At 37.6% G+C, this 19118-nt stretch overlaps 1 protein-coding gene across 4 annotated transcripts in view; it reads left to right on the top strand.

The window, feature by feature from the left end:
* LOC124788273 (fatty acid hydroxylase domain-containing protein 2) overlaps positions 1 to 19118 on the top strand; it is a 200808-nt gene that overhangs the window by 86526 nt on the left and 95164 nt on the right. For 3 of the 4 annotated variants that reach the window (XM_047255485.1, XM_047255483.1, XM_047255484.1), the window contains exon 2: positions 11302 to 11476. In XM_047255485.1, the coding sequence (XP_047111441.1) occupies positions 11310 to 11476 (167 nt within the window). In that variant the 5' untranslated portion in view covers positions 11302 to 11309. Of the gene's footprint in view, positions 1 to 1126; positions 1148 to 11301; positions 11477 to 19118 lie in introns of all 4 variants that reach the window. The other variant, XM_047255486.1, reaches the window with a different exon arrangement.

Below are 19118 nucleotides of genomic sequence, written 5' to 3'. Positions count from 1 at the left end.
ATTCAACATGGTGGCATTGTGTCAGTGTTCCTCCGAGGCAAAATCCGTAGGTAGCGGTCATCCACTGCAGTAATAGCCCTTGGGTAGCCTGAGAGTGGCATGTCATCGACAGTTCCTGTCTCTCTGTATCTCCTCCATGTCCAAACAACATCGCTTTATTTCACTCTGAAATGCCTGGACACTGCCCTTGTTGAGAGCCCTTCCTAGCACAAAGTAACAATGCGGACGTGATCAAACCATGGTATTGACCGTCTAGGCGTCATTGAACTACAGACAACACAAGCCTTGTACATCTTTGGGTGGGTTCAGTGACAATTCTGAACAGTCAAAGAGACTGTGTCTGTGATACAATATCCAGAGTCAATGCCTATCTTCAGATCTTCAGGAGTTTTGGGAACTGGGGTGAAAAAAAATTTTTTGGTGTGTGTGTGTGTGTGTGTGTGTGTGTGTGTGTGTGTGTGTGTGTGTGTAAAACTAAATTACCATGTAGCATAATAGCTGTGTACAATTGTTTTTAATAATTATATTTTTATTAAAATGTGTTTTGCACAATGGATTTGCATAGTAACATAGCAAGTATGTAATATGAATCTCCAACACAATATTGCTATTCATTGTTAACTATTTTGACACCAGTAAGTAGTGTAAGTTTTACAGATACGTCTCTTACAGTTTCCACACACCAACTTCATCTTATTGTCAATGTTTGATGGTCAGGAATTACAGCACACACATTTTATAGTTTCCTGTGTTGTGAGATCATTCCAAGATTGCAATAGTACTTACAAGTTTGGGTTTTTCTTGACAACTTTCTGTTATTCATCCAACCATAGATAATGTGCTCTTGATGTTGCTGTATGAGTGGTTGTCCAAGTTCTGAGAACAGCATTTTTCTTGTCAGTTTATATGCATTCCAACTGGAACTTATTGCAATCCTCAAGCCACCATGATGCATCATACTATTAAGCATGACATTTTTGTTTTTCTTTCAAATGTCATTGACCAGAGAAGTGTCATTTGTGAAGTAAAATGACAAACTATAAATTTACCTCTCTTGTATTTTCTGTGAAAGTTCTGGCTAGTTTCTCTATGTAGTTCTGAGAAGTGTTAATTTCCTTTTTTGCAGCTGCTGACCAGATCTTGAGAAGTAAGTAAATTGTCAAAGGTTACATTCTGACCTCTTAAGTTCACTGATGAGATCAAGCACCTTGATTTTCATATGGTGATGCTCCCATTCCTTTGTCTGCATAAATCTCCACTTTCAATACATACGATGTTTCACTGTAACAAAGATCACATATGGTTTATTTGCAATATACTTTCTGTACCAATTGTTTATAGACAGTCACCTTTGCTCCAGAGGTATGTAATTTAGGAATTACTTCTACTCATTTCTTTCCAAATATTACGCAGTGCAGCAAATTTCACACAGTGCAGCAAATTTCACAGTGTGTTATTTTCCTTCTGTACTAGATTTCTTATGAGAGTACATAATACATGCTACTTTACTGAACTTTTATAATAACACTGTTACCCAAAACATTTTCAGCCTGGTTCCTTGTACCGCAGCTTTTTGTTTACTCGCCCATACAACCAATGTACACCAGCAAGAATTAACAGTGTGAATACGCTTGAAACAGAACACTGTCATTATTTATCCATTGTTGACCATAAATTCACTCACCTTCAGTATTTTTCCTCTCCATTAACTTCCTTCTCAGTTGTATAGAAGACTACTTCAAATGAATTTACTATGTCAGTTGTTCTATCAGCTGCACACCTTGAAGCTTTAATAATGTTGGGTGCAGCAAGAGGGTTATCTTGCAGAATTGGGTGTACTGCCATTCTGTTGCACAATTTCTTGAAGGAATAGTTTGTGTATTACTGACACAATGTTGACTGTAGTAGTCACTGCAGCCTTGCTTTAGAACTGTTGATCATCTTAGCTTTACAATCAGAAACTGAGTCTTCACTATTTGAAACATTTATATTCGCTTTTGTCTTGGCACCAGTTAGTGATTTATTTTCCGTAGTCATTATTCACAAACTAAGTTACAGCATTTCATCAGTCAAGTAACCCAGAGAACACTCTGCCAGCAGGATTTCATTTGAACAATAATGCAAAACAAATTGGCTGTTGATAATGGATCAATTAAATCTTTGACAACATACGGCTGTGAGAAGGCAGTAAAACCCATAAATATGTTGATTTCAGATGATAAAGGAATGGAATTTCTTTTTGGCCGTATTGACTTGAGCACTACATATGTAATAGTTAACTTTTGGAACACAACTATTTTAATAACCAAAATGTTTTGAATCACAAGTATCTCGTGCAATTATAGAAAAAGTCACTGAGTTTCACAAACATTTCTCACATAAAAAATAATAATAAAAAAGAATTTTACTTTCAGGCAACATACGCCTTAATAGAACAGCCGGGTTAAGGCCACAAATTATACTCATTGCTCTCTTTTGCATTCTAAATAAATTTTTGCTGTGAGCAATATTCCCTCAAAAATGGTTTATACTGCACAGTATGAATGCAGCACTTTTTGATCACTTTTAAATTTTGGTATAGCCATACAATAGCACACTATTGATATTCTGGTGGAAAAGTTTCTGACACGTGTATCCAATTTCAAGTCCTGCTGAACCTAAAAGACTCATAAACTTTGAATTTGAAGTGCTTACATCATGTGCAGTTTTGTCCTATAATTTTGCTTGGACACATTTTTAGTCAGATAGATAAAACAAGTTAGAGACCTCTTACATTGTTCACCTAAAGACAAAGGTGTTGGCTTATTTTTGAATATTTTCACTCGCTGTTGTCTTATGTTGTTATCTTCTGGGACAGTGTTCTCAGAGTATTTATTTAGCAGCAGTGAGAATATTGTATGAAATAGGTAACTCCACATCTTGCAGAACCCATTTTAAGTATCATGGGATTCTTATACCAGCTTCACAGTTAGTTTACACCTTAATTGTTTTTGTCGGTGACAATAAAAATCCGATGTCTATGGAATGTGATCTGCACAATTGCAATGCAAGATACAAAAATAATTTACGTGTAGACTTTCCTCCTTGTCTCATGTTCAGAATGGAACTGTCTACTCTGGTGCAAAGTCATTCAATGAGCTCAAACCTAACATAAAGTGAGAGATTTGAAAATTCTGCTAACTAAAAAAAAAAATCAGAAACATAGTTCACAAGCCACTGTTTCTGTAAATTGTCTGAATATCTAGATCAAGGCTTCAAAAATTCGTTTTACTAGATAGCAAACAGCATTGTACATTCCAAAGCTGCATGGTCAGTAGTAATATTTAGTAAAAAGGACTCTGGATTTACAGCTGTAGGTAACTATTTCTTTGGAAAATAAGTACGACCAAGCAAATATTAAGCTACCAGAATATGATAAAGAACAGCATGTAATATAACTGTTAATTTTGTAAGGGAAAAAAGTTTCACCCAACTGGATTAAGATAGTAATAGCAGAGAAACAGCAGGTGTACAGTGTAACTGAGAAGGTAGTATCTTTTTCCAGAGAAGCAGCTTTCTTTCCAGTTTACTTGGTTAAATTTAGAGGACATTTGAGTGAATAGCATTTAGAAGTATAGTGGTAGTTTATTATTAATACACTATAAAGTTAAGTTTCTATGATTTTTGTACATTTTAGTTCAGTACAGAACTTGAAATGCTGTGATAATATGTTCAGGGAACATATCTAAACACATTGACGAAGTCATTAATTGTGATTCAGTAATAGTTTTCTGTTGTGATATGAGCCTAACTGAGAACATCTTTTGCCATCAGTATTTGACCACGATGGTTCAACAGACCATTTACTTTTACATCTAAGTCACTGGAGGTATTTGGATCTAATAACAGGTTGTTAATGGCTGATGGGCTATTACCTATCTACTTTGTTGGGAACCTCACTGTGAGAAATAACCATTTTAGTGTGCTTACATTCTGCATTTAGTTAGATTCCTATCCAGTTCATCAAAACCATACAAAAAAGTATTATCACTAGTAGCTTTATCAGAATTTTTTGTAGATACTTGAAGGTGGGATATATCTGTGAAGGTAACATTGTTCTTCAGAATGGATAAATACATAATAATGAATGGAGGTGGACATTTATTTTAAAAGAAGCTTTGTTTACAAAAGGATGGATGTATAAATACTGCTTAACAAACTATTACTTCTACTTAAGGCAATTACTTTCAGTGCAGTTAAGAAGTAATATAAATTACAGCGCCGAACATATAGTAATTTTGCTATACTTAGTGCTGTACCAGAGGCCGAAGCCAGTCAAATGAAACAAAAAATGTATGGCTGTAACACTGATAGCATAGGAATAAAGTACAATTAACTTACTAAATGTCTGTAAAAATTGCATTTCTAAGTACATTAAAATATCTAGATTATCTAAGAGACATTCAGAAAATTATGGCAGACATAAATAAAGACAGAACCCAAGGTAAAAACCCAACATATTTTGCTAATTTTAGACTTTAAATAGTAAAATAGTTAATAGAATGCTGAAGCTGAACGTCTATAAAACACCAATAAGACTAATTAATTATTTCTTATGGGACTGTTTAATGCTAACAAAAGCAAATGAATGCAATTGAAATGATTTTGATAAGAAAATACTATTGAAAATGCGGCCACGTTGTTGAAAACAATCAATAGCATCTGAGCACAAATGAAGAAACAGGGAAATGATGACTGTGAATATGAAACACTGTTAGATTTAGAAAGTTGCAGAGACGTAGCTGGCCTGTAAAGAATGACAGATAACCATCTCCTCATAACAATACTGTGGGGGAGGATATTTTGTAGCAGCAAAAAGGATAGATCCAAACTGAGTTATTTAAATGGTGATAGATGGGATCTTTAATGGAAGAGAATGGTAACAACACAGAGTAATGGAGGTGAATACGGGAAGCTGGGCTCTTATACTTTATTGTAAGATGAGTCAATTTTTCATGATGCAATTCATTGTCTGCAACAGTTTGACACTCACTACTGAATAAAGGTTCTTTTCCCCCTGCATTAAGATTTTCAGTTACACCCACTTTGTTCCTGTATGTTTTCTGTTGTGCACCTAATTTACAATTGGTTATTGGTTCAGTTTTTTCTTCTCTCTTGCATTCCAGCTAATGATTATTGAGCTACAACTGGCTTCGATTATGTCATATAATTACTTGTTGACAACACTGCAACAAGATATGAGATGGAATTGACAGAAAGATTAACATGTCAGTAAAGCAAATCACAGACTGATTGAGAGAGAGAGAGAGAGAGAGAGAGAGAGAGAGAGAGAGAGAGAGAGAGAGAGACTGCAAAACATTCTAAGAGTGAAAACAGAACATACACAAAGAGGAGCAGTATGAGTGGTTACACACACTTATTTGCCTTGTGAGGAAGTGTAATAGGAAACATCTGAATTAGCAAGACATATTGTATCCCACTAGAATCTACTTTGTCACAAAAATAATTTTCTGTGAGGAAAGTCTCCTTTAGAGTATGCTAATAACAACTTTCAATTTATTTGTTTATTTAGTCTCTGCTTATGGGCTCTAGATGATAATTTTCAACTGAGAGCATAGGGTGCATCATAACAAAGAGTAAGACTGATGAATATCTGTGTGATGACTGCGTGTACCATGCTACATTACACCAAGGCTTAAATACAATGTATATACAATAAATGTGCAATAAAGGAAACTGCATTACACTTTATAGGCACATATGAGGTTTGTTAGAGGACATCTTCTAAACATTATGAGCTGCACTCACTATGTCTATTTGCCAAACCGGTATCCGGGTGTATAACCCATCACCAGTACCATCTGATGCAAGGGAACAAACATCTGTATGTACATCAATTTCTACAACATGACAACTATATATACAATAGCAAAAAATTAAGTCTGCTTACTTATGCTTCTGTATGGCAGCAACATGCCTGACAGCCTGTGTACTATGGGATAGGATAGATTACAGATTCTATAATTTTAACATAGACATGGTTGTGATTGAGTTCTAGGTGTCCACTTGGTGGTTTGCATTCTAGATGCACACCAATCTGAACGTCATAAAAAATTGACAACTGATACAGACGTCATTGCTACAGATAATGTAATGTAAGTAGACTTATGTTTCTGCTATTATATATACAATTGTCATGTTGTAGAAGTTGACACACCTACAGTTATTTGTTCCTTTGAATTAAATGCCACTGATTGGTGATACACCCAAATACCGATTTGGCAAATAAACATATCAGATGCAGCTCATGATGTTCAGAAGGTGTACTTTAATAAATATCTTAAAGTTGCAGAGCATCAAGCATTCAGATTTTTACGTATGAGGTTATTACATATTTTCTGTTACAGTATAGCATCTAATGCTGAATTTAATACTCACTCGTACTGTAGGGGAGAGTAGTACACAGTGAAACAAAAATTGCATTTATGATGATTTTGTTGAAAATATTTCTTACAGAACAAAATGTTTGTATTTATTTAAAAGAACAATTCATTGCCAACAAATATAATGTGGCACCTAATTAATAAATGAAATTAGAGCCCTAAAAAGACATTGCAAATATTTCACTGTGTATCACGCATAGTACACAGTGAAACGGTTATGATTTTTTACATTATTAATACTTGAATAGCGTAGGTCACACATAAAACATTAATATCTATGTTAAATACAATTACAGACATTAAAATACATAAAGTTTTGCCCAGTGAACATAAAGTCTACTAAAATTGACTGGACAGAGAATATAATTTTATAGTCTCTTGGTAGCCATATGCAATGATGAAGGTAGAATAAAAGTTCCTGATCCGTGGAACGACAGCTCATCTTTATCATTTTATTCATCAGTTTTGCTTGAAGCCCTTTTACTTTCACAATGCTTAGTTTTCTGCTTATTCGCTCTCTTTACACTTCTGTTATCTTTTCTTCTAAATTTTATCCTTATCCTTGAAAGTTTTTTTTTTCCCCTCAATAGCTGCCTCCTCAGATGCTGAAGTCAATATGATGCTTCCCCCTTTTGAGTGTTATTTTTTTATGAGGTGCTTTTGGGAAACCATGAAACTCCTTTGGTGAGATATAGGATTTGCTGGTGCTATTGTTATCAATGTATGAATGTCAACCGACTGCCTCAACATTTTGCATATCATCTTCCAAAGTTTTTGGAGGGGTCATGCATCCAATAATAATAATAATCCAGTGTTTCTATTGGATTAGGCACACCATCAGAATTTAAAGAGTGGTCTGAAACCACAGACACAAGGAAATCCAACTTATAGAAGATGCTAACATTAAGTGGATAAATTCCACATTTTCTACACCCAGAAGTTACATTTGTTGGTGTCACTGTCTTCAGAAACTTTTCATCGGCACATTCTGCAACTTTATAAACTGTGATAAGCCTGAATTTCTCTGCATCCATGAGTCTACAGTGGTTCACTGTGTATCGTATACAAGTGTTTCACTGTGTACTAAAGACAACATAAACAAAAAATTGTTCAAGATACATAACCTATGTATCTACCATCTCTGAAACTGGTCATTGCATAGCTGAAAGTGTGTATTTGAACATAAAATAGCAAATCCCTGTTAGCTGCATGTGTTATGGAAAATATTAAATTTATAAATAGATGTTCATTGTAATTTCTATCAAAAATATGCAGTAACATATAAAACAGAATTTAGTTCACCAAATTATCCATCATTACAGTCAAAGACGTCTCTAATAAAAGTCAACATACAGTGATATCAAAACGAAGAAAAAATATTACTAGAGACAGCTGAAATGGTATGTTTCGCTGTGTACCATGTTTCATTGAGTGGCACTCTGCGCTTTATACATTTCTCTGTGAGATACACTTTCAGATGAATTTTTTTAATTGATTCCTTTTCTTCCTTAATGCATTTTGGTAGCTTGTTAAAAACCTTTTGCCTGCTTCATTGGGAGCACTCATGGTCACTTTGAGTGTAATAATTACACCTAATAATAATTTTCCTCTCCTCTTGTTGTTTGGTCATGTACTTCTTTACTTACTTGTATGCAAGTCTGTCTGGGTGGTATTTTCATTACACACTTTACTGTTCTTTACTGGATTTTAAATATTCTTTTCAAGTAGCTAGCTTGTGCACTTTCCCATATATGGAATGAGTAGGACAGTTAAAGGGATACAAGTCCATATTACACTGTCCTGAGGACTTAACCATCCACAACTTTTGCTGTTTTGTGCATGAATTAAATCTGTGTGTTTATCTTTCTACAGAGTTCATCTACATGTCAAATGCTCATTTACAGTAGTTCGTAAAATTTTTGTGCTGCTTCCTTCTTTAATTGCCTCTCTATTTAATTTAATATTTGAGTTCTACATTTTGCTCTGTTTGGTTTATAAAGATTGTTTTTTTACTAGATATTTATGTGCAGATTCAATATTTAGCAGTGCTACCTTTTCAAGCTCCTCCTTTATCTCAGCTGCACATATAATTGTAGCATAATTGGCATACATTGTAAGTTTCTGCTTTGTATATTATGAGATTATTTACATAGAGAATAAATAGTATTGGCCCAAGCATGTAACCTTGTGATGCACCAAGTCTGATAATTTGTAACCCAAATCTGTAACTAATTATATCCCCCCCCCCCCCCCCCCCCCCCACTTGTACGCCTGATTTCTGTGCATTGTTTCTTATTTGTTATGTATGATTTGACTTTGTCATAGCATTTCCCTCAAATTCCATACCGATAGAGGTTCTCCATTAGCCTCGAATGATGCATGCAGTAAAACGCTTTAGATGGGTCCAAGAATGTCCCTCAAGTCTTCTGTTGCCTTTCAAGTGAACCCCAAAGATGTTTAGCTAAATCTGTTGATTTTTCTTTATCAGCATTTCATAGATTTTTGCAGAGGTGGAGATCAAAGATATTGGCCTCTAGTTTCCTAAGTCATCTCTGCTTCCTTTCTTAAATACTGGCTTTAATTTACTTGCTGGAAATGTATCTGCTTCTGTTGCACACTTCAGCATATGTGTTAAGGGTTTTAGTATACTTTCCTACATTCCTTAGATGAGATATGACATCATCCAAGCCAGGTGAATATTTGACTTTTAGTTACTTTATTAGATTTGAAACTTATGCATCAGTTGCTGGGATGAAAGCAGTGGTATGGTTTATATGTGGAATTTTCGGCATTGTATGTACTTTATTTTTTTATTTTTATTTTTTTTAATAATCAGTTCATCTTCTAGAGCTATACAGGGTGGTCATAAACAGTCTGAATAAGTTGTAAGGATGTTGCAGGATAATTCAATCGCCCTGCATCTCAGATATTGTCAAACTATCTATGTTCTGACCGCACGTGATGTCATATTTCAGTTTGTCTACACTCTACGAACACACACAACCTCAAAACTTATGCAACTAGTGTCGCCAATGTTGGAACACGCCGAAAGTGTTTAGTTTCACCGACGAGTTGCGCAAACGCGCAGCGCGCTTGTGCAGTGGCTGGTAGCACAGTTGCCTGCAATCTAGTGTCGTTGTGTAAACTATATTCTAGGGAGCTTGTGAAATATTTTATTTCTTGTGTGGAGTACCTCCCCAGGCTTCCAGCTGTTATTATTTTTTTCATTAGGATTTTGCTGACAAAACATGTAGCATTATAATAATAATTCAATAAAGGAAGAAGAATTGGTCGTATTAAATTTGCATCATTGCATATAATTTTCCTATTTTTCTGCCATTAACACCATTGTTAATTGAATTAAGTTTTGTGAGTAAATCTTCTACCTTTTTCACTCCCATATCTCCTGCTGACTTCCATGTCTTTATGTTAATGTCTATCAAGATTGCAGAATGATTCTCTAGTGTGGAGTTTTACTTGTGCATTACTGTAGTATGAAGAAATATTTGTTAGCAGGCGACCAATAGTAGTTTCACTAAGCATAGTTATTCTGGTGCCTTCATGTAGTTTAATCTTTAGGTTGTAAGTATGCAGTAAGTCCAGTAATGTCTTAATGTTGTTTGCATTTTTTCTTGGGTCTGTGTTCAAATCCCCCTCTACCTGCACCGCTAGCTAGCCCACAGATGGCTACCCACTCTCCCAGGAGCCACTAGACACTCCCCCCAACCCCCTCCCTGCTTCCTGCCACACACTATCCTTCACCCCAACCCACCGTAAACCCCTACCTCACCCCTGTACTCTCACCGTGGGCCAGGAAAAAGCTGGCAGTCGACTGAGCACAATGTAGGGAGAAAGACGTGTGATAAGTATGTTTTTGAAAGCTCTTGGTTGAATATTGTAGTTGTTCAGAGTAGTTTTATTTCACCATTTGGTGATTGGTAAAGGCCCAATACACAGCATATCTTCCCTGCAATTTTTATTTCCCCTGCTGTAGCTTCCAAGCTCACTTTCCTAGTATATTTTGTGGTATTTTGGATGACTTTAGTTGATTTGTAGGATTTTTATGCAATGTTCTGCTCAAACTGTTCATATTTGCATAATTTTTCAAGTTGTAGATGTCTACTTGGTTTCCTTATACCCCATTTTCTGTGACTACTAGAATGTTTTTCTTATGTTCCTTCAATAAAACTTTTAATTCATTTTTGTTGTTGTTTGTGTACTGAACATTCTGGTGAAATATTCTAACTGTTGCCTTTAATTTTAATGATTCTCTTCCTGAGCTCCCCAAGCTTCTTTTGCACAGCACTGATTTTCTTTACGTTGTGGCACTAAAACTGACCAATTTCTTAGCATTCAGTTTAAATTCTTGGCAATATTTTTACATCATTAACCAAGAGGAGTACTTTCACTTACGTATTTTCCTGATGTCTTCCTCTACTTATAAGATACAATAAAACATCCTCGCTCCTCTCGTAGGTTAAGTTAGCTGTTTTATATAATTTTATTACTATAGCTTATTCTCTGCCACATTTTTGTGTTTTAATGTTTATGACTTGGCCTGTATCATTTGTACGTTGTACCGCATAATATTCTCGGGGCTAAAGTAAATAAATAAACGTCTGTCAACAAGAATTAGAATTTTTCCTCCTGAAGGTTAGTACTCACCAGCCATTATGTCTCCTTATAATGTTTGCATTCTTATTGAGTATTGAAAGCACTAAAATGTCAGGATTAAGAAAAACAGTGATGCTATAATACAGAATATTTGTCGTTTTCTCTGCTAGTCATGTTTAAATAGGAAAAACTAACAAATGTATGGTTCATTTATATTCCCGTTAACTTTTTGTCCCATTTTTAGGTCACAATATGACTGAATTCCAGCCTCCATCACTACTGAACACCAAGAAGGATATTACTAATGGAGTGGTTGTGTCAAGCCAACAGCCAACTCTTCTATCATCACTGAGGAGTGTACTTTTTGTCATTAGTTCTGCTCTCATCGGTTTTGCCGCTTTTAGAAACACTCTAACATGGTAATACTCTTTTTATTCCATTATGTCACTTGAGAGTGAAATAACTATGACATTAATGCTCTTACTTGTACATGCTTTTGTTTGTGTAACACAGATAATTACACTGCTTAGGACTGGTGGCTAATAACCAAGCTGGTGTTTTGTTATACTGAGCTTATGTAGCATAATTTGTTTTGAGAATGAAGCTGTTAATTATAAACAAAATACATAGAATTTTAGCAAATAACTACTTCTTATTTGCTTTGCTAAGTACTTCTGAAGCTTAGACAGATTTTGTTAGTGATACAGCAAAAAACTGCTTAACTAGTGGAAAAAAAGCGACAAGAGGAGTTTGACATCAGATGAAACAAGTTAGTTAGTTATATCTAAAAACAAAGATGAAGTGACTTACCAAATGAAAGTGCTGGCAGGTCGACAGACACACAAACATACACACAAAATTCAAGCTTTTGCAACAAACTGTTGCCTCATCAGGAAAGAGGGAAGGAGAGGGAAAGATGACAGGATGTGGGTTTTAAGGGAGAGGGTAAGGAGTCATTCCAATCCCGGGAGCGGAAAGACTTACCTCAGGGGGAAAAAAGGACGGGTATACACTCGCTCGTGCGCGCGCGCACACGTATCCATCCACACATATACAGACACAAGCAGACCTATTTAAAGACAGGTTGGGCAGAGATATCAGTCGAGGCAGAAGTGCAGAGGCAAAGATGTTGTTGAATGACAGGTATGAGTGGCGGCAACTTGAAATTAACGGAGATTGAGGTCTGGTGGGACAGGAAGAGAGGATATATTGAAGAGCAAGTTCCCATCTCCGGAGTTCGGATAGGTTGGTGTTAGTGGGAAGTATCCAGATAACCCAGACGGTGTAACACTGTGCCAAGATGTGCTGGCCGTGCACCAAGGCATGTTTAGCCACAGGGTGATCCTTATTACCAACAAACACTGTCTGCCTGTGTCCATTCATGCGAATGGACAGTTTGTTGCTGGTCATTCCCACATAGAATGCATCACAGTGTAGGCAGGTCAGTTGGTAAATCACGTGGGTGCTTTCACACGTGGCTCTGCCTTTGATCGTGTACACCTTCCGGGTTACAGGACTGGAGTAGGTGGTGGTGGGAGGGTGCATGGGACAGGTTTTACACCGGTGGTGGTTACAAGGGTAGGAGCCAGAGGGTAGGGAAGGTGGTTTGGGGATTTCATAGTGATGAACTAACAGGTTACGAAGGTTAGGTGGACGGCGGAAAGACACTCTTGGTGGAGTGGGGAGGATTTCATGAAGGATGGATCTCATTTCAGGGCAGGATTTGAGGAAGTCGTATCCCTGCTGGAGAGCCACATTCAGAGTCTGGTCCAGTCCCGAAAAGTATCCTGTCACAAGTGGGGCACTTTTGTGGTTCTTCTGTGGGAGGTTCTGGGTTTGAGGGGATGAGGAAGTGGCTCTGGTTATTTGCTTCTGTATCAGGTCGGGAGGGTAGTTACGGGATGCGAAAGCTTTTGTCAGGTTGTTGTTGTAATGGTTCAGGGATTCCGGACTGGAGCAGATTCGTTTGCCACGAAGACCTAGGCTGTAGGGAAGGGACCGTTTGATGTGGAATGGGTGGCAGCTGTCATAATGCAGGTACTGTTGCTTGTTGGTGGGTTTGATGTGGACAGACGTGTGAAGCTGGCCGTTGGATAGATGGAGGTCAACGTTAAGGAAAGTAGCATGGGATTTGGAGTAGGACCAGGTGAATCTGATGGAACCAAAGGAGTTGAGGTTGGAGAGGAAATTCTGGAGTTCTTCTTCACTGTGAGTCCAGATCATAAAGATGTCATCAATAAATCTGTACCAAACTTTGGGTTGGCAGGCCTGGGTAACCGAGAAGGCTTCCTCTAGGCGACCCATGAATAGGTTGGCGTACGAGGGGGCCATCCTGGTACCCATGGCTGTTCCCTTTAATTGTTGGTATGTCTGGCCTTCAAAAGTGAAGAAGTTGTGGGTCAGGATGAAGCTGGCTGAGGTAATGAGGAAAGAGGTTTTAGGTAGGGTGACAGGTGATTGGCGTGAAAGGAAGTGCTCCATCGCAGCGAGGCCCTGGACGTGCGGAATATTTGTGTATAAGGAAGTGGCATCAATGGTTACAAGGATGGTTTCCGGGGGTAACAGATTGGGTAAGGATTCTAGGCGTTCGAGAAAGTGGTTGGTGTCTTTGATGAAGGATGGGAGACTGCATGTAATGGGATTGAAGGTGTTGATCTACGTAGGCAGAGATATGCTCTGTGGGGGCTTGGTAACCAGCTACAATGGGGCGGCCGGGATGGTTGGGTTTATGAATTTTGGGAAGAAGGTAGAAGGTAGGGGTGCGGGGTGTCGGTGGGGTCAGGAGGTTGATGGAGTCAGGTGAAAGGTTTTGTAGGGGGCCTAAGGTTCTGAGGATTCCTTGAAGCTCCGCCTGGACATCAGGAATGGGATTACCTTGGTAAACTTTGTATGTGGTGTTGTCTGAAAGCTGACGCAGTCCCTCAGCCACATACTACCCACAATAAAGTACCACGGTCGTGGAACCCTTGTCCGCCAGAAGAATGACGATGGATCGGTCAGCCTTCAGATCACGGATAGCTTGGGCTTCAGCAGTGGTGATGTTTGGAGTAGAATTAAGATTTTTTAAGAAGGATTGAGAAGCAAGGCTGGAAGTCAGAAATTCCTGGAAGGTTTGGAGAGGGTGATTTTGAAGAAGAGGAGGTGGGTCCCGCTGTGACGGAGGACGGAACTGTTCCAGGCAGGGTTCAATTTGGATAGTGTCTTGGGGAGTTGGATCATTAGGAGTAGGATTAGGATCATTTTTCTTCGTGGCAAAGTGATACTTCCATCAGAGAGTACGAGTGTAGGACAGTAAATCTTTGACGAGGGCTGTTTGGTTGAATCTGGGAGTGGGGCTGAAGGTGAGGCCTTTGGATAGGACAGAGGTTTCGGATTGGGAGAGAGGTTTGGAGGAAAGATTAACTACTGAATTAGGGTGTTGTGGTTCCAGATTGCATTGATTGGAATTTTGAGGTTTTGGGGGGAGTGGAGCTGGAAGTGTGCAATGAGAGGAGGTTGAGGTTTACTGGAAAGGTTGTGAAGGGTGAGTGAGTTGCCTTTCTGGAGGTGGGAAACCAGGAGATTGGATAGTTTTTTGAGGTGGAGGGTGGTATGCTGTTCTAATTTGCGGTTGGCCTGTAGGAGGATGCTCTGAACAGCCGGTGTGGATGTGGGAGAGGAAAGATTGAGGACTTTTATTAAGGATAGGAGTTGACGAGTGTGTTCGTTGGCTGAGTTGATGTGTAGGTAAAGGATTAGGTGTTATAGTTAGTTATATTACAATACAGAGTTAAAGATTAATATTTCTATTTTTTACCCCATTCCCATGGCATAAAATGCACATATTATATTTATAGTTTTATTTATTCCTATTTAAGAATTCATCTATGGTATAAGAGGAGTTGTCAAGGAGATATGATTTCAATTTATTTTTGAAGCCATTACTGCTGTCTGTCAGACACCTTATTTCATCTGTAATTTGTCGAAAATTTTTATAGCAGCATATTTTACCCCATTCTGTGCCAAAGGTAGGTTGAGCAAAGGATAGTGTAAGTCTTTATTTTTCTGGTGTTATAATCATGAATATCACTGTTGTTTTTAAACTGGTCCATGTTGTTGAGAACAAATTTCATTAGGCTGTTGTAAGAGTGCCCAATCTTTTAAAAAGTTGCCTACAAGATGTGCAACTATGAACCCCACACATTATTCTAACCACTTTCTTTTGAGCAGTGAATACTTTTTGTCTAAATGTTGAGTTACCCCAAAATATTATTCCGTATGACATCGGAGAGTGAAAGTATGCGAAGTATGTTAGCTTCCTAATTTCTGTGTCCTCAAAATTGGCAATTATTCAGATTGCAGAAGTTGCTGAACCTAGTCGCTTTAGGAGATCCAAGACATGAATTTTCCAATTAAGATTCTCATCTACACGTACACCCAAACACTTAGTATGCTCTACCCTGTCTACTGACTTCTGTTAATGTGTTTTATTTATTGAAGGAACTGTACTTTTTGCAGCGGATAATTGGATTTACTGTGTTTTTTCAAAGAAAGAGCAAGCGCATTTGCAAAGAACCAATTAATGACTTTTCCAAAGACCTTATTTCTATCATTTTCAATTGGACTTTCTTTTACTGGATTAATAATGATGCTTGTATCATCAGCAAACAGTGTCAGTTCAGCTTCCTGTTTGAATAGGAAGGGCGGTCGTTCACATATATCAAGAACAGAAGGGTACCCATGATTGAACCCTGTGGAACACCTAAAGTAATTTCACCCCAGTTAGATGAAGTGGCAAACTTATTTAAATCACTTGACCCATATAAGGAAACTTTTTGCTTCCTGTTCTATGGGCAGGACTTAAACCACTCATATGCTATTCCATTTATACCATAGATTTGTAATTTCTATAACATAATGTCATGGTTCACACAATCAAATGCTTTGGACAAGTCACAGAAAATTGCTATTGGTGAGATTTTACTATTTAAAGACTCTATTAAGTGGACAGTGAAATTGTATATTGCTGTCTCAGTGGAACAGCATTTTTGAAATCCAAACTGTGATTTACTAAGTATCCCATTACTGTTGAGATGGCTAACCACTCTTGAGTACATTACTTTCTCGAAGATTTTTGAGAGTGCTGTAAGGAAGGATACTGGCAGATAATTATTGACATCTGTGGTGTCCCCCTTTCTGTAGAGAGGCCTGACAATGGCATATTTTAACCTGTCTGGGAAAATACCTTGAGTTAGTGATGCATTACATATGTGACTCAGAACATCAGCTGTAATTGCTCCACATTGTTTTAATATCTTATTAGAGATGTCATCTACTCCAACAGAACATTTATTTTTCAGAGATTTAATAATTTTACTTATTTCACAAGAGGTCATTAGGTGAAACTTAATCTGACTAAATTTTTTCAAAACAGACTCTTCCATGTACTGCCTAGCTTCTTCTTTTGAACTGTTCTCACCAATTTTTTCTCCTACACTTAAGAAATGATAGTTAAATACATTAGCTACATGTGTAGTGTTGGTTAGGATGGTCTCGTTCTCTTTAACAGTAATGCTACGTGGCACAGTGGTTACTTTTCCTGTCTCCCTTCTAACAACATTCCATATTGATTTGATTTTATTGCCAGAGTTGTTAATTTCTTCTCTAACATACATATTTCTTGATTTCCTTACAACTTTTCTCAGTATGTTACAATAACTTTTATAGTGTGAAACTACTTCTGGATCTTTACTAGTTCTTGCTGTCTCGTACAGTTTTCTTTTTCTTTCTGAAGACACTTTAATACCTGTAGGAATCCAAGGTTTCTTTGAAAAGTGTGTGGTGTTATACTTAGTAATTTTCTTTGGGAAACAATGTTCAAAGACGGATATAAATTTATCAGGAAATATTTTGCACTTATCATTAGCATTTCGCTCATTATGTACATCTCCCCAGTTAACATTTATTAAGCTTTCTCTGAAGTGCTGTATAGATACTGGGTTGAGCGACCTCACACTTTTAATTAATGGTTTCCAAACTGTACACCCTGTTAGGTTTTGTAAGTAAATCAGTTGTGCATCATGGTCTGACAATCCATTTACCACAGGGAAAGCACGTGTTTGTTTTACATCCTCTTTCTGTACTAATACATTATCTATTAGCGTGCTACTGTCCTGAGCTATACATGTTATATGTTGTTAAAGCACTTCTAGTTCACTTTTCCTATCAGAATTACTTAGAACGTTTATATTGACATCACCACAGATTAATAACTTCTTTTTGTCTAACAGACAGCATAATAGGGAGTCACTTTTTTATGAACAGCTCCCAGTCTCCTAATGGGGACCTGTACACGGTTGCTAATATCAATACTACATTATCTAGCTGAAGTTCACATGCACAAACCTCAGTGATGATCAATGCAAAATTTGCTTACTTCTACAGTTTTGGATTTATACCCTTGTTTTATGAAAATGGCAACTCCTCCTTTATCCATCCTAGATCTAAAAGTGTAAGATGCTAAATTATACCCACTTATACTGAAACTATCCATTCCCACAGTTACATGGTGTTCAGACAGACGGATTATATCAATCTCATTCTTATTTTTGAGATCATCTAAACACACTGATAGCTCATCTACTTTATTTTTTATTCCCCTGATATTTTGATGAAGTATGTTGGTTCTGCCATTAGCTTTACCCCAATTAACTTTATGTGAAGTTTCTTTTATTCTATTTATCTTGATTGTTATCTATCTGGACTTTGGCTTTAACCTAAAAAACCTGTCTGCCTGAACCCATTAACCACAGGGATCAGCCTTTGTGTGACTGTGGACCCCCTAACAATTTCTGCTAATAGAGAAGCTAACTTACTTTTCCTCTTTCTATTCACGTGCAGGCCATGTTTAGTGTATCCCCACCTACCACTAGCATTTACTGGAACAACACTTATGTAAAATTTGGCCGGTGTCTGGAGCATCCTGTTCAGCTCAGTGTTAACATGCCTTACAGCAGTGTTTACCCAGGGCTGACCATGGCACTGAAAGACCTCCACAAACCCCACATTTGTGTGCTCAGTTTCTGCTCCTATTTTATCCAGGTCACTCCTAATACTGTATCTTGGATTCATAGCCAGGCTGTTTCCTGCTCCTCCAACTGTAATTATCTGATCTTCTTTCTCAAAGTCCCTGCATAGCTGACTTAACTTTTCTGTCACCTGGCTAAGGCTAGCACTTGGTTTCACAAAACTTGTGACCTGGTACCCTGCACCTAATTTCTCCTGAAGCTGCTGACCCACATCCCTCCCATGACTGCTGCCTATAAGCAGAATCCTTCATTTCTTATTCTTGTTTGATCCCAATCTGTCTCTTTTTTCTTTAAGCTAATATTATGCTTCAACCTACTTTCAACTGCATCTGGATGAGGCCCTTCCTCCACTTTAGATAGCAAGCCAAACTGATTTGCTAATTGAATTTCTGGAGTTTTTCAACTGTTTCCCTTTTTCGCCCTTTGCATGCTACCTATTCCCAGTTCCCAGTCTCTTTTTCCTCCCTTAACCTACATAATTCCAAGTTCGCATTTTCTAATTCAGCCTTAAGGGCACAAATTTTTGCCTGCTGTTCAGAAATTTTTCTCTCCTTTCTACATAACCTACACTGCCATGGAAGATCCTCATTTTCTACCCTCGTTTCCTCGCTGCTACATTCACCCCCAATGAAACCATAACTTACAGTCTACACAGAACACCCCCTCTTTCAAAATTCTACGGCAGCCACCACATTGGTCACACATGGTTTGATAGACAAACTTAACACAAAAGCAGAGAATAAGTTGGCACAAAACCACAGTAGTTTCGTAACCTGTAGCCCACTAATCCGTAAATAAACACTAATGTAAACAAACTTTTAAACTTACTTCCGAAAGTTTTAACTACCTGAACTCTGTATGACTGGCACGAATTAATTTGACTTTGAAGCGAGAACTCTAGTCAAAAAGGAAAATCTATACTAGCATGAAACTTACACCTAAAAAACGTAAACAAAACTAGTGACTACTGGCATTTTACAAAATACTTCCTTTT

This window comes from Schistocerca piceifrons, chromosome 3 (assembly GCF_021461385.2).
Source record: "Schistocerca piceifrons isolate TAMUIC-IGC-003096 chromosome 3, iqSchPice1.1, whole genome shotgun sequence".
Taxonomy (NCBI): domain Eukaryota; kingdom Metazoa; phylum Arthropoda; class Insecta; order Orthoptera; family Acrididae; genus Schistocerca; species Schistocerca piceifrons.
This window is presented reverse-complemented; position numbering and strand designations above follow the sequence as displayed.